Genomic DNA, 27,197 nt, shown 5'->3' with positions numbered 1-27,197 from the left:
CCCCCTCCCTCACCTTTCCTTCCCCCGTCATGGCGACATGAGGAGCCCGCCGGCCACCGCCGCCGCCCCGGGCATGGGCCCCGCACGGTGCTGAAGCGCCGCGGAGGAGCCCCGGCGCCGCCGCCCCGCCATGGGGTGCTGATGGCCGGGCCCCGCCGGGCACCCCGCCGCCGCGCAGGGGAGGTGAGAGCCGGGAGGGGACGGGGGGGATCGGGGCTGTGGGATGGGTGGGGGGGAGCGCTCACGGCATCGCTGTGCAGCGCTGTAATTATAAACGCTGTAATCGTACACGGGCAAAGTAAAGGCGCGCCAAGCATCCTGCCAGCGGTGCTTTGTGTGCCCTTTGTCGGGTCCCTATGACTTCCCTCGGCCGTGACCCCCCGCCCCATGGAGGGGCTCAGCGGCGCATCTCTGCCCCAGGTGTGACTCCGGTCACAGCGTGGGATTTACAGTCAGAGCATGTTAAAGGGGCTGGAGCGCACCTTAAAAATCACGTAGTTGCAACCCGTGTGCACGGGCAGGACACCCCAGCCTCTCCAACCTCGTTTGGAACGCTTTCGGGGTTGGGGCATCCACAGCCTCCCTTGGGCAACCTGTTCTAGTGTCTCACTACCCTCATAGTAAAGAATTTCTTCCAAATACCGAACCTAGATTTCCCCTTTTTCAATCATACCCATTATTCCTTGTCCTATCACTACAGTACCTGAAGAAGAGTCTTCTCCAGCTTCCCTGTAGGCCTTCTCGTTTTGGGTTTTACTCTCTTGTGTTTGTGTACTTCATTTGCAGAGATGGGCTGCACTCTCTGCCTGCTTTCCTCTTAGCTCTCCCGACTTCGATGGAAGAAGTTTCCTTGAAGGAAGAGCAGCATTGTGTTCTCTAAATCCATCTCCCGAGGGGTGAACTGAAGGGAGCGAGATTGCCATGGGGTTTTGTGCCTGTGGTAGAAAGCACAGTGACAAAAAAGTCCTCCTGAAAACTTGTCCACTGAACACAGAAAAACCTCCTCTCCCATTTTTACCCTGTGAAGGAGGGAAAAAGGAACAAACCCTCGTTTTACCACTCTTAAAAGTAAGGGAGTTGGACAGCAGGCTGATTCAAGCCTGAACTTAAAAATTATTTCAGCATCAGCCTTTGTCTGCTCCCAGACATTTCCTTCAGTGGTGTGCTGCAACAGCGAGTACACGGCACAGCCCCTTTTAAAGACAGAAGGGTGAGAGTTTTTTTTACCGAAATGTTTAAATGGAGCAAGATGCAAGTGGTGCACAGCACTCTTTGGAAAGGAGAGCATCTCAGCTGCAGGGGTGGCAGCTGTGCCCCCCACCTCTGCCCCACTGCAGGTGCACCTGGAGCCTGGGTCAGGCAAGGTGAGGGTGTCTCTCAACAAGCAAATCACGGCATCTTTTCCTTGTCTTGAGGGTTGGATTTCGGATCCCTGCAAATGATTCAGATTTGGTTTTCAAGTAGCTTGCCTGGCTCGTAGGGCAGGGGGAGGGCTTGTTCTCATCAGTGCCTATACAGACCTTGGCGTGGGATGTGGGAAGCTCATTTTTTGGCTTCTCCCCAGCAGGAACTGAACTTTCACATGGGGGGGTGTGTGTATATAGATGTACACACGCACAGAGTTTTAATTATCCTTCACCCCTGTGTAGAACTTACACACAGTTTGGTGTGGCAGAACTCAGCTGCTGCTTTGACTGTGTCTGTTCTCTAGTCCCAAGTCCTCCTGCACTGTATTTGGTCTGGGACACAGTTTAAAAATCCTGATACTGCCTCTGGTTTTCCTGTTTCCAGGTGGCTCCACTAACATGTACCCACATTTATCAGTTTAATCAGGGGTCAGTTCAAGCGTGACACCGTTCAGTGCTGCCGTCTTTGCTCGTGTCACTGCCCTGGGAGCAGCTTTTCGGTGGACTGAGTGTTCACAGCTTTGTAAAGCATTGAGCAGCGCCCCTGTAATTGCAGCCTCTTTCCTTTTCCATTCTCACCCTTTGTGCTCACCTGCCTCTTTGCATCCCTCATGCACAGACTGGAATGAGACCTCCAGCAGCGTCCCTGTGGTGGAAGGTGCTTTCCCTTGCACACCTCCAGCCATCCAATGGTTAAAGCAGTAATAACTCTTGACCTCATGCTGAACTGGCTTTTGGGAAACATTTATATTCACAGGTCTAATCATTGTGTTTTTACCAGGCAGTTTTTGTATTTAGGAAATAAAGTTCAGCATCATGCCAGTGTAAATGATCCATTTGAACTGGGTGATGAAAGGGATAGATAAAAACATCTGCAGTTTATGCCACACCAAGGGATTTTAAAAAGGTCAGGCAGGAGCAGTGGCCTCAGGAAAACTAGACATCATATTCTGAGTGCCACATGATAATCCTTAGGACTCGATTGCCTGAGCATGGACCAGACTGTGAGCCAAGACCTGCATCTCCAGATGGATCCCACACGGCCATGGGATCTCAATTCCTCCCCTGCAATATATAGAATGTGTACCCAGAGCTAACATGCCCAGGAACCTGCCTGTATTTGCCTTTTTTCCTTGGCTCCCATGACTTTGTGGAGGTCCTGACCAAAGACCTTTTCCAGCACACCCGAGTGAAACAGCGGGAAAGCCAGGCTGGCCATCGAGGAGGGGGGGTTTTAAGAGGGATTCTGCTACACTGAGAATAGTTTCTTTGAGAACACAGCACAATAATAGCTATTTTCAAAAGCCAAAGAAACACAGTGAAGTCATTGAAACGGAAGGAAATCTCAGGTGTCTCCAGGCTCTGTACAAAGCAGATGTGGTCTGACATTTTCCCTTCCTGTGTGTTTGCTGACTGCAAGTACTATCAACACTCGTTTATTAACCACAGTGGCTATTTGCACTTGCTGTGCAAACTCCTCTGAAAGCTCACTCGTAAATAACATGTTACTGCAGATATTCCATACTGCTCAGCAGCCCAGACACCAAATACCTTCACCAGGCTGATGGGAGCTGCTGGATGAACCCATCTGCCAAAGGCTTTTGGACCTTCTGGGTGGTTTTTCACCTCACACAGTGAGACCCTGTTTCTTGGCTGGGGTGACTTGACTACAGTGGTCTGTTAGACAAGAACCCCTAAAAAGATCAGCCTTTATGCTTTTTAATAATTTTGACTGTAAATCTTGGTGTTGGCACCTGACTGCAGCCACGCAGCTCAACCATCAAGCTCAGCTTAGTCTCCCTTTGTGAGAGCCCTGCCAGTGTGTGCATGCACTCAGCGACAGGAGCAAAGCGGGATTCGCACAGCTCGGCTGTGGGAGCAGCGGCAGGAGCACTCCAGCTGCTGTTCCAGACTGCCTCAGACACTCTGCTTCCTTCCCCTTCCTCTGTACCCCCTCTCCCAGAGCTCCCATGTCTGGGTTGATTTTGTTTTAGGCTCAGGACTGGTTTTAGGTTGTCCAGAGCTGTGAGTAGATCAAGGCTCTCGCAGGACAGGAGAGATGAACACGCAGGGAAGAGCCTGTGCCATGCTATTTTTGCGGACAATTGGAATTATATCCTTTTCTGTATTGTCTCAACAAGAGGCTAATTAGTCAGCAAGCTCGAGCTCCTGGAGGATAATTAAACTGTATAACTGTGGGTTCTCTTTGGTTGATGAGAAAGAGGAGGCAGTACCCTCAGAGCACAAGAATGCTGCTCTGCAGCTACTGTGCTGTACCTCATAATTGATCTATTGTTTCAACAGCAGATAATTCTTCATTTCCTCATAATTATCTCTTTTTACTGCCTCATGCTGTATCCTGATATTAGCTGTAATCACTAATTTATCCTGAAGCCAGTCAGAATCTATAAAGCAAAATATCAGCCATAGTGAGCACTTGGGCTTTCAGGCTTTTCCCAAAATTCTCTTTCATTGTTGTCAAGAGGCATCAAACCATCGTAGTCAGGCACTTTTTGGATGTGGGTGTTGAACTGGGTATAAACTTGTTTGGTTTTATCACTGTTCATTGATGTTAATGACTGACTGCTGCCAAAAGACACAAAGAGCTACTGCTGAATCCTGTCTCTGTGTTTTTGCCCACAGAGGCATTGTATTTATTTGGTTTCAGGGGATTATATTACTCAAAAGGTGGTGCATGATGCTTTAAATTCCGAATGCCTGTCGGCCCTTGCCTCAAGAGAGTTAGTTTTTATGGGCTTGAAAGCCTCTGGCCCTGTTTTATAAAATTACTGCTTTCCCTCATACTTTGTGAGCTTGCTTTTCCTTGGAGTGACTTCCTTCAAGTTACTGTTGATTTATACCAAGTTAAGTTGGTGGTGGGAGAAGTGAATCATGCTCTGCATGTGTTGCTTTGGGGAGACTACTAGTGAGACATTACATAATGCCAGGTTTGGTTTGCCCCTTTTTTTTAATTCTGGAGCCTTTTTGCTGCCTAAAGAACAGACAAGCAGCTCTGGGCCCTTAGATCTGGGCTGCTTTGAGCCTTTAGCCCTTGAGATCCCACAAGTGCTTGAGACTGGAATGTACCTCTGCAGGTCAACTTGGCCACCTAAAACCACTTGCTCTGCGCCATCAGAACACCTTTTCAATGCCTCCAAGGATGGAAACACCACAGCCTCTCTGAGCAACCCAGCCAAAGCTCTGTCAACCTCACAGTAAAGAGATGTCACTGATTACCACGCTCTGGACACAGTCATTCAGCCACTTGTCATTCCACCTCACTGTCTGCTTATCCAGACCCTTCTTGCAGCCTTCCTCTTGCCACCCAAGTACTCAAGCCCCTTCAGTCTTCCCCAGAGCTTGCCAGAGCCAGTTCCAGCTGGGCTTTGGCTTCTGTCTGACCTCATCCCCAGCTGCCTCCACTGTCCCATGGTTTCTGCAGCCAAGGCAGCCTCTGACCCTCACACCTCCCAACAAACCCCTCCATGTAGGAGAGTGTGGGGTCCAGCAGAGCCCCCCTGTCCTGGGTGCTCCCCCACACTGTCCTGCCTGCACACATCACAGTCATCGGGAATCCCCGTGGGCACCAAGGCACCAGTGCCTCCTCTTTCAGTAGAGCCTGTGTCCCTCCAGTGCAGCACTCCCAGGCCATGGGAGCCATCCCACCACTGCCCTGTGATCAGCACTGTGCTCTTCCACCTGCACACACCTCTCCAAGTTAGCTCCCCACACTGATCAGAAGCAGACACACACCTCAGGGAAGCACCCCAATGTGCTCACCTACCAGAAAGAGTGTGTGGGGGTTTTCCAGAATGGAGCCTCACAGATGGAACCATGCTTACATGCAAATGCTGAAAGTGAGCCCACTTAAGCATCATTTGTTGTTACTTTTTTAATACCTTCCTGTCCTCTCACCCCCACATCCTTGAGCCTTTCTAGTTATAAACCTTGAGGTGGGGCTGCGGGTTTCCTTTTAGTGCCAGCAATTCCCTCCTTCCACCCTTCCCCTTCTCCGCAGATACTTCACTTACCTTGATGGTAGAGGTGGGCACTGCCTGGTTCTCTGTTGCAGATGGGGCTGAGGCTCTCCATGCTGACAAGTCCCAGAGAAAATCCTGTCCATCTCCCAAAAAACTCTGATGTTGTGCAGCCCTAAAACTCCTTCACTCAGCACCACCACAGCTCCTCCAGGATTACCAAACCTTGAGTAGGACCAAGGCCCTGGGCACTCCCTGCTGGGGAACTGGCCCCGAGGTGCACCACCACCATGCCTGAGACTGCTTGCACTGCAGCAGGGCTGCAAAACTCCCCCTCACAGCACCTCAATTCCACATCAACTCTGGCACAAGGCCCTGCTGCCTCAGCTGCCTTTTAGACTTTGCCCAGGTGCTTCTTAGTGGGTGCTTGGCTCTCCCTAATGAGGGACAGCTGGTGATGCTCCTTGGAAGTTGCTGGGGTTCCCTGCTTTAGTGGCTTAGCAACAGCAGTGCCCTCAAGTTCCTCAGAGGTTCACAGGTGTTCCCCAGTAGTCCTGAACCTTGTCCCCAAAAGATCCAGAGTCCCCAGGCAGAACCCAGAGGGTGCTTGGTCACTTGCCTGTGGGAGCTGCTCATTCCCTTGCCAGTGGTGTACAAGGAGTTTGTACAAGGCTCAGCCGTTGCTGTCTTGGATTTGGTTGTCATTTACATTGGGAAAAGCATAAAAATAATGTGGGTCGTTTCAGCAAGCACTGGTTTCTTTTTTGACTTATTCTGTCTGGTGCTTCTGTTGTGAACGAGAAGATGGCACCGTGTTTTTGGTGTGTGACCACTGTGATTGTCCCAGGCGAGGGATGACTGTCCTTGACGTGACACCCCAGTGCATGCAGTAAAGGCTTACATTCCTGACCTGTTCCTGAGCCTTGGGATCTGCTGCCAAACAGCAGCAGGACCCATTCCTGCTGAAATTTGTTTAAATGTTGAGAGAAATTTACATTTTCCATTCATTTTAAGTTCAACTAAACCAAAATCTCAGAGCAGAACTCAGGAAAATACATTATTTCATCTCCTCTTTGTATCAACACATACATTATGCAGCTGGAGCTGCTCTCCTAGGGCTGAATCCCGAGTTTCCCTTTTATCCACAGTTCCCTTGGTCTGTTGCTGCCCCAGCAGGGAAAGGAGCTGTGATTAAAGCAGCCTGTTTGCACCACTCGGAAGCTGTGGCATGGAATATTTAATCCGTTACTGGCCAAAGACCTTTCTGGGCAAAGGCTGCTTCAATGGACTCATCTTGGCAGTTGCCAGACGACAAGGAAAGGCAAACCTCCACCACCTCCTCCCCCTCCTCCTCTGGCACTTCCTACCAGAGCCACTAGAACAGGGAGTGGGGCAGGCATGGTCCTGGAAGCGCGCCCGTCTCGCCAGGAGGGAAGAATGGTGACATTGTCTGAAAGTTCAGTCAGGAGCTCATCTTCTACCTTGTTTTTTAGCAGTCCCTACTTTGGAAAATACAATTTTAAGTTTGCTGTAAACAGCAAACCCCTGATGTCAGTCACAAGGCTGGGGGGGAATGAAGGGGAGCAGAGTTCTCTTAGAACTGGTCCTGTTTATGGAGCAGCCCTTTTCCAGAGGGTTCCTCCTTCCTAGCTGCTAAATGGACCCTGGGATTTCTGTTTCAAAACAAGACGTAAAAACCCCTCCCCTCCCTCCATCAAAACACCGCTCCGCGTTCCCTTTTCGACCCGTGGTTTTAGCTGGCAGGTTCCTTTAAAATGTTTGGAAAAATTCATCTGTTTGGAAAACGGGCACTAAAATGAGGTCAGCTTTATTTGCACTCCGAGGAAAAATCTGGTTGGAGGAAAAGAAGTGGCGAGCGTGTACGTGAGCCCGCCTGAAGGATGCTGCCAAAATACCTCAGAGCCTTGCCTTTGTACCAGGCTGTGGGAGGCAGCTCGGGCTGAGTCACACAGACAAGTGGCAAGGGCCCTCTTCCTCTCCCAGCCTCCAGAAAATTGCCTCCTTCCGAATTTGGGCTGAGCCATGGCTCTAATGTGCTGCTGGTTAAAGGTGTGAGGTCACCTGCAGGCCCTTAGGTCTGACACTGAGGCGCTGCTCATGGGCAGAATTCGTACTGGACTTTGTATTTCACCAGAAGTCAGTTTGTTGCTTCAAACAGACACCTTACTTAGGTGTTAACATTTGAAACTGTGTTCCCAAACATACATTTTCCCTTTTATTGTCTCACAACACTGCCGAGCTGTTTCTGCTGGCCGTTTATTTCGTACGAGCCAAACCGGTTGATTTGAACCCACACTGCTCATTTATTGCTGTCACACCAGGCTGTGCTTTGGCATTTCCCTCTGCCCAGCACAGAGTCCCAGACCATGAGGAAAGAGTTAAGCTGAGAGAAAGCCCCAGGTACTAAAATTAACATCCATCCCAGCCCCCGGCCACAGCTTTGAAATTTCTAATCACAACTTGCAGTTAGACATTTCTGCTAGCAGTAGGCTTGGATCCTTTGAAATCACAGATGGCTGGCTGGAGCTCCGAGGAATTCAGTCTCCTCCTCTCTTCCTTCTGCTTCGCCTTCCCCCCACTGCCCAGAAAAATCTGTTTGCAGGTCATCTGTGAGATTTTATTATTGCTTGTTAAAGCTGAAGGAGATTTGGCTGCTGGTCTCTGAAAATGGGAGGTCTGCAGGAATTGGCGTGGTGCTTCAGCTCCACTGGAATAACGCCCCGTGTTCGGAACTGCCACCTGGGTTGATGTGCAAAACAAAGGTAGTGGGGTTTGCGCTGTCTCTAGCCCTAGAAATCTTGTTAATTGTTTACAAAACGAGCTGTGTTGAAAACAAAGAAACAAACCAACCCCCCCATAGCAAACAGGAAACGAGCCACAATCAAAACCAAAGGTTTTTGTTACTGCCCTGAATTATTTCAGTGATGCTGTTTGTAATTCAGTTGTATGAGGACAGTTAAATTGCAGCTGGGGGCAGGAAAATCAGGAGCAGTGTTAGGAGTTTGTCCTGCTAGCAGATAAGACATTCCTGGAGCAGCATCTTTTGTGTGCAGAAGGTACTTTTTATAGTCACTGCAAGTGATTACAAAGCCCAAAAAAAACCAAACCTCCTCTGTTTTGCACCCCACACGAATGCACCCCCCAAACCATGAAGTGTTACTTGGTCAGGGAGTCATCTGCACCAATTCCTGCAGCAACTGCTTTTGGAAACTGCAGCCTGCAGCACTTGGCAGCCTAAAATCTCTCCAGGGAAACTGAGAAGAATTTCTTTGAGTCAAGGTAGCTGTAAACTTGGACCAAAGAGAGATCTTTATGAGATGATAGATCTTTATTTTATGGACCAGCTTGGGGTGTTTACCATGGATGAGGAGGTGATTTTTGATGCCTCTCACAAGTGAAAACCTCACATCAAGGTTTTGACTCTCTAATTTCGAAGCAAGATCCAACTTGCAGCTCCTCATAGGAGGCGTCAAAGCCTTGACTGGGCTCACTTCTCCTATTTTAATTCCCCAGCTGTTCTTTGAGAAGTTTCAGTGCAGCCAGTTGTCCTTCCAGTAAAGATTGGGAACTTTAGGAACTGTTTGAACAGTGGTCGAAAAACTCCCAAAGTAACCACAGGGGAAAAAAAACCCTGAACCCAAAAAGCCAGCACCCTGGAGCTAAAGTTTAATTTTCAATCAGGGAGCAAAGCTGGGGTGAGTTAGTTGGCGGTGACTTTCCCAGCTTGGGCAGTTCCTCCAGCTGTGGGTGGCTCAGGCTCGGTTGCAGAAAGACTCAGGAAGCTTCTGGCTGGAGCAAGTGTTTGGTGTGGGGTCAGGCTCAGGCCTCCTGCTGGCCCTGCTGGTGTCTGAGAGGTGCTGCCACACCGCCAGGGTTCTGTAGTGCTGCTTTTCTGGGCTGCTCAGGTGTTCCTGTCCTGAGCTGGGCAGAGAGAAGCGTCCATGGACCGCCCTGTGCTGCATTTTGGGAAGCCGTGCCAGCCCTCCTGTTCCTCATCCTCCCAGAGCCTGCTCTGCCTCTGCTCCCTTGTGTTTTGGGAAGGCTGCACGCAGTCCTGCTGGCGGTTTTTTCCAATGGCACTCATTTATCTGATGGAGAGCTATGTAAATGGAGATGCAAACCCGATTCAGCCCCAGGGTGCTTGGCCTCTCTCCCGGCTGAGCTCTCTCGGCTGGAAAACCGCGCGCCGCTCTCGCTCCAAGGGAAACTTTCAAGCGCGTCATTCCTCTTCTTTTTCCCTTATAAAGGTTATTGTGCCTCAGCCCTCAATTGAATTACGTCCCTAGTTCACAAAGGAAAGGTTATTTTCCCCTCTCTTTTGCCCTTGGCAGCTGGAGAGCTGTTGACAGCAGAGCTCACTAAAAATGCCCCTTGCAAGGCCCTGGGTATGTCCCGGGACACTCCGAGCTCTCTGCTGGGGCCACTGACCAGCCTGGCAGCGCAGGGACATCCTCAGGGGGGATCAGGGCAACTGAGAGCTCTTTGCTGGTTCCAGAGGCCTGCAAAACCCGTTGGTGTTGTAAACACGGTGGGAATATTTATGTCACAACACAAGAAAACAGCCTGAAATTTTTCCCTGTGTTGTCTCCAATGATTTGGGGGTTGGCTAATTACTCTCTCTTCCCTGCAAAACCAAGGAAGGACCATCAATATTTCATGACAAGAGACATGGTTGGGCTAAATATAGCTGCTGGTTTTTTCCTGACAAGTGTGGAGCGAGCTGCTCCCGGTCTCCTGCCTCTCAGGCCTCTGCCCTGGGTCTGCTCCTACCCATGCCACATTCCACCCTTTGCCATGAGGTGGTGAGGGATCCAGCCCTTGGGAAGCAGTCTGGCCACAGGGAAAACTGTGGCTCTGATGGGAGGATCATGAGATGTTAATGAAGCTCCCGAGGGAAGGCTGTGACTCTGCATCCCAGTTTCCCCTTCAGCCCCGTTTACAGTGAGTGTCCTCAGGATCAGCCCCAGGTTTACAAAAGAAATGCAAAATCAAGTGAATGCACGTAAAGAAACTGTGGTTGGAGGTTCTGGAGTTTCACTTCCCCAGGGAGAGTCTCCCTCTCATTCCTCAGTGAGGAACTTCTCATAGGGATTTCTCAGCCCACCGTGGCCATTTGGGGGCTGGTAGGAGGAGGCACACCACAGAGCTTCAAGAGTCCTGTTCAGGACTCCTGCTTGCAAGGTGTTGTGTCTATTCAGTGACTTCTGGACACCTCGTGTAGGGATGTGCCAAGCCAGTACAGGCTGTCCCTTGTTCATGGAGCAGGATTTGTTATGTAAAAATCTAATATAGAAAGGGTTCCTGTTCAGGACAGAGGGCCCTGATGTCTGTTTGCCACTTAAAACCTTCTGAGCTCTTAAGTGAGACTGGAGTGTGGTTTTATACCTGGTGCAGGTTGTGTGAATAAAGAATAACATTTGTTCTCTTATCAGTCTTGATCTTTAAGGTTTCCTTTAGCTCCAGGAAAGCACCTTGAATCTTCATTTACTCCGAGCTGCTTTTGTTGTTATTTATAATAAGGGATTGTTTTCCCTGTGAATTCTGTTTATTTCCTCAGAGTCAGCACCTTGCTCATTTCCTGTAAATACAGCCGGGACTGTTTGTTGTATTCACATGAAAATGCCTGGTTAGTGTTTGGCCAAAATCCACCTTGAGGGGATTGCACAGGACCTCATGCAAGGAATTGGAAGTTTCAATAACTTTCCCATGGATTTACCCTTCATTTACCATTTCACTGTTTCCCTTAAGTCATTTAACACTGCCCAAAATCCGTCCAAAATCCGCAGCCACAGTCGTGGTAGGCAGTCTCAGAACTACCTAAGTAACCTTTTCCATCAGATCATCTCCTCCATTTGAGAGCAGGTGGTGGAAATCTGTTGTCTTTAAAGAAGTGAAAGATAAAATCCTTGTCTCTGCTTTGTTTCCCATTTGTACTGGACAAGTTTTGTGACAGGCTATTGCTGCCTATGGCAGGGCTGGGGGAACAGTTCCATTTCCTGCAGCTTCAGTCCCCTCTGTGCTGCCTTCTGCTGGACAGGCACAGCCCCGTGTTTCACCAAGCTGTCTTTGCTTTTGCAGGTAGCTGTATCCAGCTGGGTGGCAGGTGGATCCAAGGGTTACCATGAAGTTTTCAGGACCCCTGGAGAGCCAGAGGTTGTCTCTCCTTCTGGAGATGGCAATCTCTAGGGAAGCTCAAATGTGGAAAGCACATGTGCCGAAAATTCAGCCTGATCAGGTAAGGTCTGTCCTTCACATCATCCATCCCAGCAGAGGAAGGAGACTGTCCTGGGGGGGCTGGTGGGGAAGCAACGGGAGGTGTTCAGAAGCAGTTCCCTTTCCTGACACCCGGGGAATCGGCCTCAGAGGGAAGCAATTCCCTCTTTATTTGATGGACAGGCCTGCCCCAGGGGTGCAGAACACACGGCACAGCGCACGGGCTTAGATCTCTGCCGGGCTTGTGAGAGCACATCCATACATTGTCCTGATTAAATCAATTTTACAAACAGTGTGGATTATTAGTGCCTGTTTCTGCTGGGCACCAACTCTGCAACAGTTCTTAAAAGCAGCTTCATTTTCTCGGAGTAATTCACTAATGGCAGCATTGATCTGATGCCTGCTCCAGGAAGAACCCCACTGACTCCAGCAGGTCTATTTATGGAGCAGGGTGCAAGCTCGTGTCAAGGGAAGCAGAGCCAGGCACTGGCCTGTTCCAGTGAGGAATGTTCTCACGGGGCTGGAGGAAAACTCAGGGTGGAAGAGCCCACTGAGGCTCCATAGTCTAAGCCCCATCTTGTGCCGCAGGGAGGTTGGACCGGGCCCCTCATGGCCTCACCCAGCCCAAAGTGGGTTTGTGCTGCTTTGGGAGGAGGCTCTGTCTCTCCCATGCACTCCACAAAGTTCTGTCTGAGACAAAACGTGGAAGGTGAGGACGTTGTCACGGAATTTCTGGCCCTTTGTTGCTGGGCTGGGCTGAAACAACTGAGGGCCCAGATCCAGGCTTGCTGTTGTTGCACCACATGAAACGTTCACACAGGTAAGTCAGCTGCACTCAGAGCTAATCCCTGACGTCTTTGTTTTCTCTGTCTGGCAAACAAGAAGCTGCTGCTGTTGGGCAGGAGCAAATACATTTTTAAGGGCCTCAGTATTAGTTTTGTTAATCCACGTTTCGGTTTCCAAAGGAGTGATCTGGTTGTCAGAGGTGTGGAGTGCGTTGTAGCTGTGGCTGTCTTGAGGCACGTACAGCTTAAGACTCTGGCTTATGGTAAACCAGCCCGTCATTCCCTGCTGGCTGTGCTGCTGGGGTGATTATAATGTAGGGAGATAAGATTACAGGATAACAAGATGGGGTAGCCAAACCAGATTCATGGGTGAAGATTTCACAGGGATGAGGCACTTGCCGTTCTACTGTGGTGAAGTTGGTTCTGGTGGCTCAGAAACCAGCACCTGCCTCAGGCAGACTTGCCAGCAGTCCCTCCTCCTCGGTGCTTGTCCTCGCTCCTGGAATTTCCACCCCCAAAACTCTTGTCTCGGTGTAACCTTTTTCTTTCTCTTTTCCTACGTGTCAGCTCAATCACTGATGTTACCAGAGCTGTGCTACTGAATGTTTCCTAGCAGTAAGGGACTGCTAACCGGGAGTGGAAGCTGCGTGTGTGAGTGTGAGATGTAGGAAGGTCAGAGGGAGAGGAGAGCGTAAACACAGCTGCCGGCTGGGGGAAACCCGGGCTTGGGAGGCCACGGAGCAGCTGGGAACGCTCCTGTCTGTAGCCACACATTTCCCTCTCTTCCTACAGCTCATGACACCCAGCTTGTCCAACTGTTCCACGTTCCCCCAGCATTCACTTTGGCGACGGCGCAGGCACGGACATGTAGTGTGAATTATCCTATTTTTTCGAATATCTGGGAGAAGGTCAGATTCCCCAACATCCATTGCCTTCTTCTGGAAGCAGCTGCAGCAGCCTAAAACCTCCCTTGTCATTTATTTCCCGTGGCAATCGGGAAATCTGCATCCTTCCGTGGATCAGATCTGGCACCCCGAAGCGTGTGGAACTTTCCGTTCCCTGCTCCGAGGGTGGAGCGGCTGCACAGAGGTTTAATGAGCTCACCTGCTTTGCCAGTGACAAAACGTTGAGTGTATCTGCAGAAATCCAATGGTCTGACTGGAAACACTAGGGAGGTATTTTTGGGGAGTAAACTTTCTGTTTTGACTCTTTAGGAGACATTTTTGGTGCTGGTGTTTAAAACCGGAACAAACTGTTTCTAAATATGTGTCAGTTGAGGTCTTTGACAGGAAGAAAGAAACCCATAGTTACAGAAGCAGGAAGACTTTCCATTTTTAGGATGGGGTGCAGGATCTGTTGGGGACTTCATTCCTGGTGATTTAATGTACCTGATTCTTCTGTTTTGTTTGTACTTCTTGTCTAAAAATTCCTATTCCCTCCTTTTAAATGCAGGCCAGTGTCCTGGCTATGTGGAGCATACCAAAGCCAGATCTCACAAAGGCTTTTCAGCCTGAAAAAATGGTGGGCTGAGTCTGGAACCTCCTCCTGTTTCTGAATGGATTTGGATTTTTTTCCCTTCTGGTTCCTCTTTCCCCCCCTTCCCCACAGGTTATATGAGATGCAGGTGACATTCAGGCATTTTCTTGGGATTAAGGCTTGAGAAATGGAGCAGTAAAGACTGGTGAAAGGTTGATTTCTGCATGTTAATGAATAACTTTTTGGTTGAGAGAGGCATCAGTGAAGATTTTTGGATTTATTTTTATAGGAAGTGAGTGTCACTTGTGTCATGCCTCCTTTCTTTCCTGTTCTGGCTCACTCTCTTTCCCCACTTGTTCTCTGTAGCTCTTGAGGAGTCCGGAGAGCTCAGTTTATTTCCAGTCCTAATGAAGGTGCTGACCTTCACACCTGCTGACTGCCCAGGAGCCCACAGGGCCCAGGCAGCAACAGATGGGGAAAGAGCAGAACGCCTGACACGAGATATTAAGGGAAAGATCATCAGCTGAGGTGTTTCCTCTCAATGAGGCAGCAGTGAAAACAGAGTCATGTTTTTGTTCACAGATAATATTTATTTCAGCCTAAGTACTCCACGAGTCTCCAGGTATGAGAGAGATCAGCATCCCTGGAGATGATTTGCTCTGTGCTTGCCCTCGGAGCACTCACATCTTGGCCCCTGGTTCTCCTGCCTCGAGCAGGGCTGACACACAGGAAGTATCTCTGCCCCAAGGAGGAACCTTGGCTTTCCACCCCAAGGGACTTTCTTACTTTCAGCCCCCAGAGTGTCTCAGTTTTGCTTTTAGTTTCAATTAACTAAGGATCAGCGACCTCGCTGCTTAATTAATTTTACTCTGCTGCATTTTGTTATTTGTGTTCTGAGGGTGTCACAGAGACAGCTCTGAGAGAGGGATGGAGCCTGGCATTTGTGTGGGAAGCTCCTTGCCCTGTGTGGAGCAGCAGCAGCAGTGTTTGTGAGGGTGGGGGGACCAGCTCTCACTCCTGCTCCTGTCTCCTAAAACAGGCTGTAACAAACCTTTCCTGGAGTTCAAACTCACCTGTCTGTCCGTCTGTGTGAGGGGATTCTGCCCCCATCCTCCCAATCCTTTATTTACAGATAGGGTCTGGAGTAGACACCTTTTTTGTTGGGTGCCAAAAAGAGCTGGAGACTCCCTCCCTTTCCTTTATTTCCCCAGGTAGTTCTTAAGGAGCCAGTTCAATTTTGGAGCCTTCCTTGCACTGGACATGCACTGAGCTGAGGGTGCTTTGCAGTTGTTCCTTCCTCCCACAGGCCCTGTGGGGCTGGGTTGGTTTGATCTCACACCCCAGCTGCGCTGTGGCTTTGGGTCAAACACTTCTCCAGCAGCAGCAGCTGCTGCTCCCCAAGTTCCATCCCTGCCAGCAGTGCTCACCCCGAGTCTGAAACAATGCCAGGAAGGGCAGCGAGATCCAAGGCCAGGCCTCAGGAGGGCTGGGGAGGAGAGGCAGCACACAGAGAGAGAGTCTTACCCTTCCCAGCCATGCTGGTTTTAGGAGAAGACCTCACCTTTTGCCTGGGCAGGCACAGGGAAACAGCGCCCAGCTGTGACAGACAGCACTGGGAGCTGTGGAAGCTGCTGCCTGTTGTGGTGGGATCGAGCAGGAATGGGATTTGCCAAGGATGGAAGGGCTGGGGAGGGTGGTGGTGTTGAAATCCCCCCATGCTGCTGGGACAGAGCCCTCCCTCCCCTGCCCAGAACATTTCCAGCCCCTCCTTGAGCATTCCCCTTTCTTCCCCCCGGGGACAGCCCAGGTCCCTTTCCCCTCTTGGGAACCTTGAGCAGAGTGTTCAGTAACATCTCCCAGTGTGCAGTGTGTTCATTGTGCTCCTGGGCCCTCCTGCCCCAGGGGGTCTCACATTTCACCAGAACCTGTGTTTCTTGGAGAAAACAGCAGGCACTTCTTATTCAAGAGCCAGGCTGTAGCTGAGCAGGAGCTGAGAGCAGAGGCCCATCTGGAGCAGCAGACAGTGCTGGTGACACCCAGGTGTTTCAGTGGTAGGTGTAGCTTGAAGTATTTATTTTGTATCAGTACTGGGGTGGTTTTATTCTGAATTCCTGCTGCTTTGCCCTCATGGCGTTACCAGCGGCAGTTACAGCCCAGCTTTTCATGCTTGTGGGCACATCCCTGCTGATTGTCCCCAATAATCCCCACTGGAGCAAGACCAGACAGTTCCTTGGTTGATGTGAAGAGCTCTAGGAAAGCTGGAGATATTTCTGAACTGGGTCACAGGGAAGGATTTTGTGTCAGTGACTGAGCTGTACGTGTGGTTGAAATGTAGCTCTTGTCCAAACAGATCGATGGGGGAGACAATGGCCAAACATTTAAACCAAGCAGCAAACCCAAACTGCAGGCAAGGCTGTGGCTGCTGCCTCCCTGTTCCCGGGTCACTGAGCCACAGAGTGCCTTGTGTCAGTTGTTTGCAATTTTCTTTATTTGACAGGTACTGAGCTAAAAAAATCCCCATAAGCTGAAGAAAAAAAATAAACCTTTCCCCACAAAACCCCAACTGAGTGCCTCCACTCTGCCAGTGGCAAGGGGAGTTTTGTTCCAGCTGGGAATTTCTGTGTATCCACACGGTTCTAAGGAGGTTAAAAAAACAATAAAAAAGAATAACTAAATAAATAATACATTTCTGGGAACTACTCTGGAGCTGAGCCTGCCAGTGCTTGACGAACTACAAGTCACCCATCCTCTTTTCCCCACTGTACAGTGACACTGGAGTGAGGTTTAGGATTGCTGTAAGCAAAGTTGTCTTTTCCAGGGCATGTTTTTGGGATGGGATAAGTAACTGCAGGGACAAAATGGTGACTGGGGCTGGCTCCAAGCTTCCCATTTCCAAAGGAGGTTTTGTTTCTGTGCCGACTGAGCCCCTTTGGGACTTTCCCAGCCCGTGTGTAAGAACAGTCTGTCTTTCTCTCCCCTAGGATGTAGCCATTTCTCCAAGGCAGAGGGATGAGGTCATCCAGTGGCTGGCCAAGCTCAAGTACCAGTTCCACCTTTACCCAGAAACGCTCGCCCTGGCCATCAGCCTCTTGGACAGGTTTTTAGCAGCAGTAAAGGTAAATATTTGCAGCTCCCCCGACGGGAACAGATTGCTGCCCGTGGCGCGCAGTCGGTGCTGTGGCCTCAGGAAGCGCTTCCTTCCCCCGGCCCGCACCCCTGCGCTGCTCACACGTGTGTGGGCAGCACCTGCTGTGCTCTGCAGCCAGAGCTGGGGGGTTTGGGCAGCCAGAGGGCGGTGTCTGAGGCAGTGCCTGTGAGCCCCAGGCCAGCCCTCGGACAGCAGCACCAGGCACGGGCCCTGCTCACCTCCGTGGCTGCTTTCCTCCCATTTGTACCACTCCGAAATGCTGGGGCACCTGCTGGCGGGAAACCAGCCCAAAAAAGAACTGATCAGAGTTTTGAGCCTGGCAGGGGGGCTGGTGCAGGGCAGTGGGGAAACAAAATGGGCAGAGAGGGTTGACACACGGACAACAGCTTCTGGGAGAGTAGTTCCCTACCAAGCTGCTCTACAGCCTGATGGACTCCATCTTGGACGGGTGCGAGAGGTGGGAAGGAAAAAGGGAAGCAAACACAGGTGCAGGCTGTCCATGTGACCGCTGTGCCCTCCTGCTATGCTCAACCCAACTGGAATGTATGAGCCCCTTTGGGTTCCAGGCTGTTCCTCCACAGAAACTGCTTAAAAACAGGGAGAAAACCTTTTGGGCTTGCTGCAGCTGGGACCTGCTGCCCCTCTGGCCCCCTTAGCTGGGCCATGCTTTGTACCTGCCAAGTGACCAAACACACTTTGCTCCAGCGTGGAATCCCTGGCCTGGAGCTGTGAAGTCAGGCTGTGGAAGTTGATCTCTGACCACATTTGCTCAGTTCCATTCCATGCTCAGCAATCCGTGGTCTCCTGTGCACGTGTGTCACCCCACAGCAGCACCGTGTTGGGTGAGCGATATCCCCTAGGAGACAGCAGCTGGAGGATGCATTCCCAGCCTGTGCCCTTGCTTTCCCGTGTGGGAGACTTGGTTAGAACACCACTGACATCATTCATTAACTCACCCCTTAAATATTAATAAATATTGATCATGTTTTCATGCAAGCCATGGAAGTTACTCTTTTTAAGAATCCCAAGTAGCCGATTTACTGGAATGCTGAGATTGCAGCAAAGATTAAGATCCCTCAGGAGCCAGTGTCCTCAAGTGCAGGTTTTATTTCAGCAAGCTGGAGCAGCCAGGGAGTCTGTACTGAAAATGTGGGACTACGAGTCCAGAGCCCACTGTGTGCTTCGAGCAGCGAGCAGGAAGGGCAAAGGGGCTTTGCCTGCATGAGCACTGGGCCGTTGTGTGCTCCCTCCCCAGTTTTCCTCTCCCACAGAGTTCATTCCTCCCTACTCCTGTTAATTCGGGGCTTCTCTGTTGTATTTTACTACGAACACCTCCAGTCCCTTCCCCAGGAACAGACTTGGGGATTGCTGGGACTGTTGCCCAGAGCCAGGAGAGTTGCTGTATCTCACTGCACAGCACCCTCGGCAGGGCCCAGTCCCAGTCCTGCCCTAAGGGAATTCACTCCCTTGGTCACCTGAATGCACAAGTGCAGCTGGTGAGCGCAGGATTTTCACTTCCCTTCGCCTTCAGCATCTCTGACCACAGGCAGGAGAGCCCAGCTGCCAGGAGCTGCTCACGGCTCTGCAGCTGTGCCAGGGTTTAGCAACAGCCTCTGCCTTTCCACTCTGGAGGAGGTAGCCATGGCCAGTGGCTGTTACACTGCCAGTGGGAGCAAAGCCCCTTATCAAGGTGTTCACATGTACAAAGCTCACAAAAACCCTTTCCCCTCCAAATTGCTACAACCTTGCCTAAAAATCATCTCCTTGTGAGGGAGCAGCTCTCCCTAACTAATCCCTGGGCCACAGTTCTGGGAACTGTAGTGTGAAATTACAAGTGGTAATTTCACAAGGGTTTTTTAATTTCTGAGTTACACTTCCCCAGGCAAAGACAGTGTTTTCCAATTCCCATTCCCCTTCCCATTCCATGTGTCAGCCGCAGCAGCACTCAGAGCAGAGCTCTGCTGCAGCAGGTGGAGCAGCTTTTCTGTGAGGGGACGAGCTCCCCTCAGGATTTTCTCTTTGCCAGTTCTGCTGCAGTGCCTGAACCCGAGCTCTTCCCAGTTCAGTGCTGCCCACTCCGATCACGGGGCTGGCAGTTCCCTGCCCTGCCTGACGTCATGGAGCAGGGATTTGTGCTTGGCACAGCTTGCCCCGCTGCCAGGGCGTAGTCAGACCTGCACACCCAGAAGGAGACCCTGCGGTTTGGGATGCCCCAGCAGGAGGATCAGGGCATCACGGCTGCATCCCACTGACACAGCCCTCTCTGCCCTCCCGTCCCACAGGCCCGTCCGAAGTACCTGAACTGTATTGCAATCAGCTGCTTCTTCCTCGCTGCAAAGACCATTGAGGAAGATGAGGTAACTCTGTTCTTCCTGCCGTGGCACTGTGTGACTGTCTGCCCTCCCAGCCCTACCTCTGCTTGCTCGTGGTCGCTGCCACTTGCCAGGAGAGGGGTGAAGCCTTTGGTGTGATTGCTCTACTGATTGGTTCTCTCCTTTCTTTCTCTGCCTTGGCTTTTGCAGAGGATTCCAGTACTGAAAGTGTTGGCTCGGGATAGCTTTTGTGGTTGTTCTCCAGCTGAAATTCGCAGAATGGAGAAGATCATCCTGGATAAACTGAACTGGGATCTTCACATGGCAACACCACTGGATTTCCTTCATATTGTAAGTAAAGGGCTGCTGATGTTCTTTCTGGTGTCTTGTCAGTGCAAATAATGTGTCAAGAAGCACCTAGACAAAAATTCTACCTGTAGGGGAGCAAAGACCTTGGAAATATATTTGTAATTCCTCTGTACCTGTAGTTTCTGAAAGAAAATGCCTTGCCAGAGAATTCCAGAGAAGACCTGTCACTCTTGAAGTGCAGTATCCAAAACATGGGCCTGCCATCTGAGCCTTGGGCCTGGTCTGGGGCGTGTTCAGCCACAGATTCACAGCTCCTGAAAATTGTGCCCCTAACTCTTCACTGCCACTGGTCTTCCTCAAAGCAGCACCAGGCAGCAGGGAAACCAGGAGTGCAGCCATGGGGAAAGCCCCGAGGGTGGGCTGGGAGCGTGGATCCCTACCTGCTGCAGACCTGCACGGCCAAGAGCCAGATCCACGCGTGAGAGGAGATCATGGGGGGTGTCCTCAGGTTCTCTGTGGAATTTTATCCTCACTCCTTGCCCAAGGAGTTGGGCTAGCACCCCTGAACAAGGGTGGATGGGAATGCCTTTTGCAGAGCCCTAGAGCCTGGTGCCCAAGCAGGTCCCACCGGCGAGCTTTGGTGGGTTCAGCGCGTCGGGATTTTCCCCGCGGGGTGGAAATTGCCCCCAGGGTTAGGCTGGAGGATCCCTGTGTGTCCAGGCTGCTCCCAAGGTGCGCCGTGGCCTGGCCGGCGCCGGCAGCTGCCCCCTGTGCTTGTGTCCTGCAGTTCCACGCCGTGGCGGTGTCCAGCAGGCCGCAGCTCTTGGCCCTGCTGCCCACGCCGAGCCCCTCGCAGCACGTGGCGGCGCTCACCAAGCAGCTGCTGCACTGCATGGCCTGTTTCCAGCTGCTGCAGTTCAAGGGCTCCATGCTGGCGCTGGCCATCGTCAGCCTGGAGCTGGAGAAGCTGCTCCCCGACTGGCTGGCTCTCATCATCGAGCTGCTCCAGAAGGCACAGGTGAGGAGGGCGGCGCACGCGGCGCGGGGAGGGACCGGGGCCGCGTCCCGCTCGGCGTTCCGGGCTTTGCGGCTCCGTGCTGCCTGTGGCTGCCCGCTGCTCCGCTCTGTGGGGGCGGCTGGAGACAGCACTGACCCTATAGGAGTCCTGGCCACCTCCACTGGGTGATGGGGAGCAGCCGTGTGCCCTGATGTACACAGGCCCTTGCTGCACCAGGGAGAAAACACAGCAGGCAAAAATCCCTCTTGGCAGTGCCTTTTCCATTCCTTCACAGCCGCTAAACACAGGCAGTGAAATCCTTGACTGTCTCAAAGATCTGCCTCTTTCCCCCCACAATGTACACGAAGGAGCAGGGGGTGTATCTTAGGAAGTCACCGTGGGAGGGGTCCGGCGTGCAGCGCGTTGTTGGCGATGCCAGAACAGCGATCCCAAAACAGCGGTACCTTTGCTTGTCTTCCCACTCCAGATGGACAGCTCGCAGCTGATCCACTGCCGGGAGCTCGTGGCACATCACCTTTCCACTCTGCAGCCTTCTCTGCTGCCCAACTCTGTATATGTCTACAGTCCCCTCCAGCAGACCCTGGTGACCTGTAACAGAGGAGCGTTCCACCGCCAGCCCTCCTCTGTCCCAGGGCCGGGTTTCTCCAAGGACAACGGCCGGCCAGAAGCGCCCGTCTCAGCTACAGCCGCGCTCTACCCGCGCCTGCCCGCCCCCGCCGGCGGCTGCAAGCCAGGCTCCGCCAAGCGCAAGGTGGAAGAGATGGAAGTGGACGACTTCTACGATGGCATCAAGCGCCTCTACAACGAAGAGCTGGCTCCGGAGGCAGTGGCCCTGGAGAACATGGGCTCTGTTTGCGGCGCCGACGTCTCGCGGCAGGAGGGCAGCGTGTCCCCTTGCCCGCCTCTGCAGCCGGTGTCTGTCATGTAGTGCCACCACGGGAGCTGGCAGCCCGTGTCCTCAGCGGGGCGAGAAGGGGCCGTACCTTGTCAGGCTGAACTGAAGGGAGCCAAAAGAAAACCAGGGGAAAAAAAAAAAAAAAAAAAAAAATCCCGACCCTTTCTTCAATTTTATTTCTTGTGCGGCTAATTCTAGTTCCACTATTTAAGCACGTAAAAACACAAAAAAGTATAAAAATCTAAAAAAAGACCCAAAAACCAAACAAAAAAAGTAGCAAAAACCTGTTCCTTTCTAGTGTTGTCGGTTCCACTGTTTTTCTGCTCCTGTGTGTTGTAGCCCATTCTCCACATCCGAGAGCTCACAGCAGCCCTGCGGAGCTGTTCCAGGTTTCCCAGCCAACTAATGCTGATCCCATTCCCACCCGCTCCTCGCTCCCTTTCTGCCTGCTCCTCTTTTAGTTCTCAGCCAGTCTCGTGCATGACGTTCTGTCCTGCCCCACCTCCACCACAGCTTTCTTTTGCCCTTCTAAACAGAAAACCTTTTGTTAATAGTTGGGTGTTTAAATGTGATAATATTGAAAAACTGGATTTCAACAAACGATTAGGCAGGAAAGAAGCCCAAACCAACGCTTGCAAGCTGCTCCACACGTCAGTAATTCCCACAGGAGTGTCAAGGTGCTCTGTGCCTCGCACAGAGACTTCTCCCAGTTACACCAGTTTGCCTTTCCCAACACAGAAAGCGGTTAGTGGGTTTTGTATCAGTAGAACTGAAACCATTTTTTTCTTGCCGTGTTGCACTCAGTGTGGATTCTCACCAAGGCTTGGTTCTCTCCACCAAATGTAACCCTTGAATCGCGCAGAGCCCGGTTCTCCCTGCACGTTTCCCAGCGCCGCTGGGTGAGGTGCCGGGGTGGCTGAGCACGCCTGAGGTTTGGAACGTGTGTCATCACCAGCCACAGAACCAAAACAAAACACCCCGACCCCCGAGTTTTGTGTTCATGTAACTTCTAACCAAGAGCCAGCCCTTTAACGCGTCTCCTCCGTGTGACACCCTGTTCTCAGAACACCCTGTCCCGACTCTAAGCTCTCTCCACAGCCCTGAGGAAGGTATCGTATCCAGAGCCATTGTACTGATGAAAGCCTTCTGGTAGCAATAAAGAAAGTTGTCCTGGATTCCCTGTCTGGTGTTGTGCTTTTCACCCGAGGCCTGGCTTGGCTTTACCTGGAGGCTGCCAGGGAGCTGCTGTGTGCCAGACCCCTGGAAAGGGGCTGGGCAGCCAGGGGAGTCACCCAGCATGAACTCATTGCCTCTCCAGCAGTTCCAGCTTTAGCCCTGGCTCTGGTACCCTCCCAGGCTGAGAGCCTGGCTGGGACACTGCTCCATGTCCCCTGGCCTGGAGTCTCTCCTGCTCCCTGCCTTCCAAGGTGCCACCTTCCTGCAGCAGTCCACCACGACAGCCTCCGCTTGGGTTTCAGCTTCTTCCTGCCACGGACCAAAAAATCCCCCTCAAGACCACGTTTCTCAGAAGGGTGTGTGTCTTCCTTCCCTTGCAGCCCTTCCTGCTGTCCCTACGGTATTTGCAGTCCCTGACCTTCTCCTCCCACGGCTCAGTTTTCCAAAGCCAGGCTGCTGAGCAGGCTCAAGGTGTCACTAGCACAGCCCCAAGCAAAGCACCTTGGCGCTGCAGAATATCCCCAGCTCTGGGGCTCACTGCTTCCAGCCCATGGAACCTTTTCCAGTTCAGTTACACTGGCTTGTCTCTTCCCCACGCTCCTTTCCCCCTCAGGTTTAGGGGCAGATTCCTGCTTCCCTTGCACATGGGGCACTCACAGCTGCACACAAGGAGAGGAGCTGGCAGGATGGGAACAGGGAGCCTGTGCCAGCTGGCAGGGGCAGCAAGCAGAGGAGCTGGGCCTCAGCAGAGATGTGGGTGCCACTGGGGCAGTTTGCTGTCCCAGGGGTGCTGCAACCACGGCTCAGCATTGCTCTGGGAAGGTAACTGTGTCCTTGTCACTGTTTCCTCACTGGGCACAGCCCCAGCTCATGGCAGCCTTGGGGGAGAGCTCTGTCTTCCAAAATGCACCCCATTAACAGCATCACCGTGGCTCTCCCCAGACTGCCCAGAACTCTTCCTGGCCTCCTTGTGCTGCCCAGAGCCAGCAGAGCCACAGTGCCGGCTTAGCGAGCCCTGGGAAGCAAACACCTGTAGAGGCAGGACTGAGTCTCCCTGGCTGCCAAGGCAGCTTTCCTGCTCCCCAGTCCCAAACACAGCCACGTCCAACAGACACGTTTTTCTTCCTTGGTGCTGTGCACAAACCCACCCCAATTCCCTTGTGCCAGGCAAATCCAACACAACAAGGCTCAGGCACAACCTGGTCCAGGTGAGTGTCCTGCTGTCCTGGCACAGGCCCTGGACTCCTGTGGGCACCTCTCTGGCCGCAGCATCCGACAGCATCCCGTTGTTTTTGCTCTTCCCTGGAGCAAGCGCAGCAGCTGCCCGCTCCAGCCCCACCCGGCAGGGCCCCCATCACCTTCAGCAGCAGCCTGACTTCTGTGCTGTTCCCACTGTTGGAACACGGGCCCGTACTGGAGCACTGCCAGGGCTTCTTGTTTCCCACAGGAAAACATTCCCTGATGCCCTTGACTCCTCACGTTCCTGTGACCTTCTTACCAACTTGGCAGCACCCCGGTGCTTCACGTCAGGGATCTGCCCAAGATGCCAGCCCAGGGTCTGTGCTCCAGCGGGGCCCAGAGCAGCACAGGTCAGCATCTCCCTCAGGAGCACTGGGATGACACGGCTGCACTGGCAAACCCAAGCGTTTGCTCAGTGCCCCAAGCCCAGGGAGCTCCCCAGGGCACAGCAGCCACATCCCGGTGGAGCACTGCTGCTTGTTTCCTTCAAGCCTTCAGCTGCAATCCCAGCTCAGCCTCACACGCTGTGCTGCTCCCCGCAGCACCCGGCTTCCCTGAGCCCCCGAAGGATTTGCTCTCCAGACACGAGAGCGTGGCTCCTCTGCAGCAGCCACACAAGGGTTAACCCCAAAGCACGACTTTTCAACTGGGAGTGGATGAAGTGGCTTTCCCAGCTCTGCTGGGGGACACTCGGTGACAAATACCATCCCCTCCCCACGCTGACACCTCTTCCCCAAGAGCTGCAGCCATGCAGGAAGCAGCTGAAGGTCACGTCGCCATCCCTTCTCCCAGCCCTGGGCTGTGGGAAAGCCCCCACCAGCCTCTGGCAGCTCCGCCCCTCATTCCACGGCCATCCCAGCCTCCCGCTCCTCCCCTATCCACCACCAACAGATTGTGAGTGTTTTCCTTATGGACCTGTCCTCCTTGAATTTACCTTTTAAAAAACCCCAAGCCAAGCCCAAAACCTGCTGCCACCGTCCACCTGGGGACAACAACCTGGGGCAACAAACCCCGGGAGGTCAGTACCTGCTCTGTAAGAAAGCCACTCCATGTCTCCAGCCCATTTCCTTCCAGCTAAGTGCCCATTGGATTAATTGGAGAATTCATGCCCGGCATTCGGCACTCACCGCCATCGAGCTTCCCGAGAGCCACAAATAAAGCTGGGCTGCAGGGGACCTCTAGAGGTCGTGTGCTGCCACCTCCTGCTCGCAGCAGGGCTGGATCCTCGCTCACCTCTGCCTTTCCCTCTCCAAACCGAGCCCCTCACCCGGCACGCTGCTGCTCCAGCCCACTGACCATCAGTGCCCTTCTCTAACTCCGCTGTGTCCTTCTGCAGACACGAGGTCCAGAGCTGCGAGCAGGACTCAAGGCACCAGCACAGCAAAACTCTACAGAGCTGCAAAATAAAGGCAGTCCACATCAGTATCGGTGTTTGGGTCGTGCCCGTCTGCTTCCCTGTATCGAGCTTGGAAAATAATTCTGTTTGGAGGTCAGAAGTAGCAACACCAACACGGTGTGAGGGCTGAGGGGAACATAAAGAGAGGATTCCCTGCCTGGAACAGGGTCTCACAGGAGCCTGCAGGATCCATCCAGCAGCTGGGGTGGCTGACCTGGGCAAGCTGCACAGCCCACAGCCAAGGCCCCTGGGCCCCCAGCAGCCGTCACTGACACTGGAAACCGGCACTGGAAGGAAAGACACACTAAGCTGGGCATTTAATGGGCAAGGCACGTTGTCAGTCAGCAGTGCCCACCTTTGTGTGCAGCCAGCCCTGGGCCAGGCTGGCAATCCCGCTGGCCTGCATGAGGCACAGGAGGGGCTCGAGCACCAGCACACCCTGAGCCCCAGCAGCCCTTGGCTGCATGGCTAATCCCTGTTTTCAGGCTGCATGGTTACGATTTTTTTCTTAAAAACATCCACAGCCCTTCAGGCTGGGCAGCAGCCAGCAAGTCCAGCTACATCCCAGGCAAAAGGGTACAGCCCAAGCTCAGTAACTTTTCTGAGTGTATCTATAAAGTCACCTCTTTGGTTGCAAAGGTTTCCAGGAAAAGCAGTTTTCCTTGTGTCTCCCACTGAAAAGTGCTGCAAGATATTGTGCTTCTGGAAAAAAAACCCAGCAGATTTCAGCAAAGCCCCTCAGCAGCTGGCACGTCACACACCAATTGCCAGAGGCCAAACCCAGACCAGCTCAGGGTAGCTTTACCTCGGCAGGTTAAAGGAAGGGGATTCCTTGGTTAAGGTTCACAGATGCAAAGAATAAATCACTAGTATTCGGTTAAAAAATAAAAGTGCATCACTCTACACAAAACAACATCCCAAGAGGCTCAGGCTGCCTCCTTCCATCCATCCCAAACCAGCTGGAGGTCACTACACCCATTTACAAAACCATTTACAGGTTTTGTTTTTACCTTCAAGCCATTCTTTGGCACTTCTCAAGCTTTTGGATTGAGTTCACTTCCAAAGTAAACAAGGTAGAAATTTGAACAACTTGCCCACATTCAGGACTGTTACAAAAATAATCACTAGTTAGGCTTCACGAAAACAAAATAAAGCCCTCGATCTAAGTACGAGCCGGTGCAGCTCAGCTGTACAAAACCAGAATCCTGCTCTGCCTGCAGTGAGGCACAGCCAGAAAATAAGGCCTTGACTGGATGTGTCATCCACCTTAGCACAGAGACACACTGAGAACATCACCAGGTCTACGGAGACATTTCCAGCCGTGCCAGAGGAGCACAGGACGCCCTTGAGGTGAAGCTGTGGTGTCCAAAGGAGGCAGGCTCGAGGCAGAAATGAAATCCTCACCCCCAGTCTGTCGCTCAGTGTGTGCGTGTTACGGCAAAAGAAAAGGGGGAGGGAGGCAGAGAAGTCCAACTAACCCAGAGCAATGAGTCACAGTGAGGCCGCCGTTCCCTCTGGCAGTGCTGGAAGCCTGGACGCTGTCGGATCCCGCACAGACACACAGCACAGCACACCCTCAGACGCACGGGTGGGAACAAAGGGGGAAGGAGAGGAGGGCACACGTGATGGAGGAATGAGATGGTTCTTCTGCTGGCAGGGGTGCCCGGATCCGCGGCTCTTCCAGTGCCCTACGGTCCACTGGGAGAGGGGGTGTGGGGGCTTTGGCAAGTGACGCTTACATAAAGAAGAAGCTACGGAAAAAAAGAGAAAAACAGAAGAGAAAAGAAACAGAGGTTCAGAATTGAAATGAAAAAGTGAGGGTGAGG

At 52.3% G+C, this 27,197-nt stretch overlaps 2 protein-coding genes across 2 annotated transcripts in view; one reads left to right on the top strand and one right to left on the bottom strand.

The window, feature by feature from the left end:
- CCNI (cyclin I) lies at positions 1-22,735 on the top strand. The gene is made up of 7 exons (XM_058838892.1): positions 1-183; positions 11,483-11,639; positions 16,860-16,994; positions 19,309-19,383; positions 19,549-19,689; positions 20,435-20,665; positions 21,132-22,735. Exons 2-7 carry the CDS (start codon positions 11,526-11,528, stop codon positions 21,591-21,593), a joined length of 1,158 nt encoding a protein of 385 aa, XP_058694875.1. The 5' UTR covers positions 1-183; positions 11,483-11,525; the 3' UTR covers positions 21,594-22,735.
- The window catches only part of SEPTIN11 (septin 11), a 46,531-nt gene continuing 41,797 nt past the window's right edge, over positions 22,464-27,197 (bottom strand). Inside the window, exon 10 of the mRNA XM_058838890.1 lies at positions 22,464-27,122. Within this exon, the coding sequence (XP_058694873.1) occupies positions 27,107-27,122 (16 nt within the window). The 3' untranslated portion in view covers positions 22,464-27,106. The remainder of the gene's footprint in view (positions 27,123-27,197) is intronic.

Source organism: Poecile atricapillus, chromosome 4 (assembly GCF_030490865.1).
Source record: "Poecile atricapillus isolate bPoeAtr1 chromosome 4, bPoeAtr1.hap1, whole genome shotgun sequence".
In the NCBI taxonomy this organism is placed as follows: domain Eukaryota; kingdom Metazoa; phylum Chordata; class Aves; order Passeriformes; family Paridae; genus Poecile; species Poecile atricapillus.
This window is presented reverse-complemented; position numbering and strand designations above follow the sequence as displayed.